Raw genomic sequence first — 2,784 nt, 5'->3', positions numbered from 1 at the left:
CTTGTCCTTTCACAGCTTTTTGAGGTGTGTATGTGATCTCATATTGGTTAAACAATATGGACCATCTTGCTAGGCGTCCAGAAAGAACAGGTCGAGTCATCACAAACTTCACGGGATCTGCTCGAGAGATGAGTTTGANCATTCTCTTCGGATGTGAGCCCTTCTTGGATTGCTATCCGCAATGATGGAATTTGTTGCTCCAACGGCAGGATGACTTCTACGCCATATACCAAAGAGTAAGGAGTTGCTTGTGTAGTAGTTTTGAAGGTTGTTCGGTATGCCCACAAAGCTTCACCAATTCTCTCATGCCAGTCTCTCTTGTTCTTTGCAACAAATTTCTTCAAAAGGTTACCAAGCATCTTGTTAAAAGCTTCAGCAAGGCCGTTGGCAGGTGCATTATACATTGAAGACTTATGTTGCTTGAAACCGAACTTCTCGCATAGACTCTTCACGAGCTTGTTGTCAAATGGCGTTCCATTATCAGTGATTATGTATCTTGGTATGCCATACCTAAAAATTATATATGACTTGATAAAATCGACAACAGTTTCCTTTTTCACCTCCTTGAGTGGAACAGCTTCAGCCCATCTAGAAAAGTAGTCTGTAGCGGCTAATATGTACATTTGTCCCTTTGATGACTTTGGAAGCGATCCAACAACGTCAAGTCCCCATACATCAAAAGGCCATGAAGCTACAGTTGGATGAAGAGGCTCTGGAGCTTGATGGATGTAGTTGGCATGAAATTGACATGCTTGACATCTTTTGGCATGCTCAATGCAATCCTTCACCATTGTCGTCTAGTAGTAGCCCATCCTCTTGATGCGAAAATGGAGCTTTGGATCAGATTGATGTGCTCCACATGAGCTAGAGTGTGCTTCCTCCATCGCTTGGCGGGCTTCTTTTTTGTCAAGACATCGCAAGAATATTCCTTCAAAGGAGCGACGAAACGATGTCCCCTTATAGTAGATGAATCGTTGTGCTCTTCATTTGATGTCTGTTCTTTGTCGCAGATCCTCAGGTAACTTTCCATGTTCAAGGTACTCTATCAGTAGTTTCCTCCAATCTTCCTCATCAATCACCAACAGACGTATGATGGCTTTCGTTGATTTGAAGATTAAGAAGTCTAGGAATAACTCATCGATGACACACGTATACCTTTGTTGACTCATTCTCTCCAAGTGCCATGGTCGTGGCTAAGTTAGCCAAAGCATCTGCCCTGCGATTCGCTTCTCTTGGGATATGGTTTAAGAAAACTTGGTCGAATCTTTCAAGTAAACCAGAAGCATATTGATGGTATGGCAAGAGATCTTCCTTCTTTATCTCGTAACTTCCCAAAAGTTGGTTGATAATCAGCTTAGGGTCGCCATAGATCTCCAACTGTGGAATCTTTATGTCTAATGCCATTTCGAGACCAACGATCAAAGCTTGGTACTCTGCGGCATTGTTGGAGCATGTTTCACCAACAAAGGAGAATGTCAAGACTTGTCTTTCTGGAGAGATCAACACAACACCTGCCCCCGCACCGTTACAACGTGCAGATCCATCAAAGAACATTGTCCATGGTGGTAGTTCAACAATGAACAAAACATCTTCATCTGGAAACTCATCAGATAGCTCCCATTCCGCCGGAAGAGGGTGATCAGCTAGAAAATTAGCTAGTGCTTGTCCTTTCACAGCCTTTTGAGGTGTGTATGTGATCTCGTATTGGTTAAACAATATGGACCATCTTGCTAGGCGTCCAGAAAGAATAGTTCGAGCCATCACGAACTTCACGAGATCTGCTCGAGAGATGAGTTTGATGGTGTATGCTTCAAAATAATGCCTTAGCTTCTTTATCGCATAAAGTAATGCAAAGCATATTTTCTCAACAGGCGTATAGTTCAACTCAGCCCCTATCAGAGTTCGACTAAGGTAGTACAAGGCTTTTTCCTTTCCTTCCCATTCTCTTGAGAAAGTAGTGCTCCAAGTGAACGTTCTTGTGCCGCGATGTAGAGTATCAGTGGCTTCCCAAGCATTGGCGCCCCTAACACAGGTGGATTCAGCAAGTATTTTTTGATGCTTTCAAAAGCATTTTGACATGACTGATCCCAATGAAAAGGAATATCCTTCCTCAATAGGTGATTGAAGGGTTGACACCGTCCGGCTAGATTAGAGATGAACTTCCGGATGAATGCTAAGTTTCCTTGGAGACTTCGAAGCTCCCTCAAGTTCTTTGGCTTGGCATTTTCTGGATGGCGTCAATTTTTGCAGGATCAACTTCAATTCCACGGTGAAGCACAATGAAGCCAAGAAACTTTCCTGAGGTAACTCCAAATGCACACTTGAGTGGATTCATCTTCAGGTCGAATTTTCTTAACCTTTCGAAAACAATTCGAAGGTCTTCAAGGTGGTAACGCCTACTCTTCGTTTTCACCACCAAGTCATCGACGTAGCATTCAACCCTCCTATGAAGCATGTCATCAAAGATGTTTTGCATCACACGTTGGTAGGTGGCACCAACATTTTTCAGACCGAAGGGCATCACCTTGTAGCAATATATCCCTTTTGGAGTTCGAAAAGCAGTACACTCTTCATCTCTTGGGGACATTCTGATTTGATTGTATCCGGAGGACCCATCCATGAATGACATAACTTCATGCCCTGTTGTAGCATCGACCATGAGTTCAATAATTAGTAGCGGAAAGTCATCTTTCAGACATGCCTTGTTTAGGTCTCGAAAGTCAACACAAACACGTATTTGACCATTCTTCTTCTTGACAGGTACAATATTCGATATCCATGATG

The 2,784-nt window shown here is 42.9% G+C and overlaps 1 protein-coding gene across 1 annotated transcript; it reads right to left on the bottom strand.

Annotated features, from left to right (window-relative positions):
• Window positions 1–983: 983 nt before the first annotated feature.
• Window positions 984–1,761, bottom strand: LOC109207675. Its single transcript, XM_019370640.1, has 2 exons — window positions 1,156–1,761; window positions 984–1,067 (listed from the first exon to the last, which is right to left on the bottom strand). Exons 1-2 carry the CDS (start codon window positions 1,759–1,761, stop codon window positions 984–986), a joined length of 690 nt encoding a protein of 229 aa, XP_019226185.1.
• Between the last annotated feature and the right edge of the window lie 1,023 nt (window positions 1,762–2,784).

The sequence above is a fragment of the Nicotiana attenuata genome, unplaced genomic scaffold (genome assembly GCF_001879085.1).
Source record: "Nicotiana attenuata strain UT unplaced genomic scaffold, NIATTr2, whole genome shotgun sequence".
Taxonomy (NCBI): Eukaryota; Viridiplantae; Streptophyta; class Magnoliopsida; order Solanales; family Solanaceae; genus Nicotiana; species Nicotiana attenuata.
This window is presented reverse-complemented; position numbering and strand designations above follow the sequence as displayed.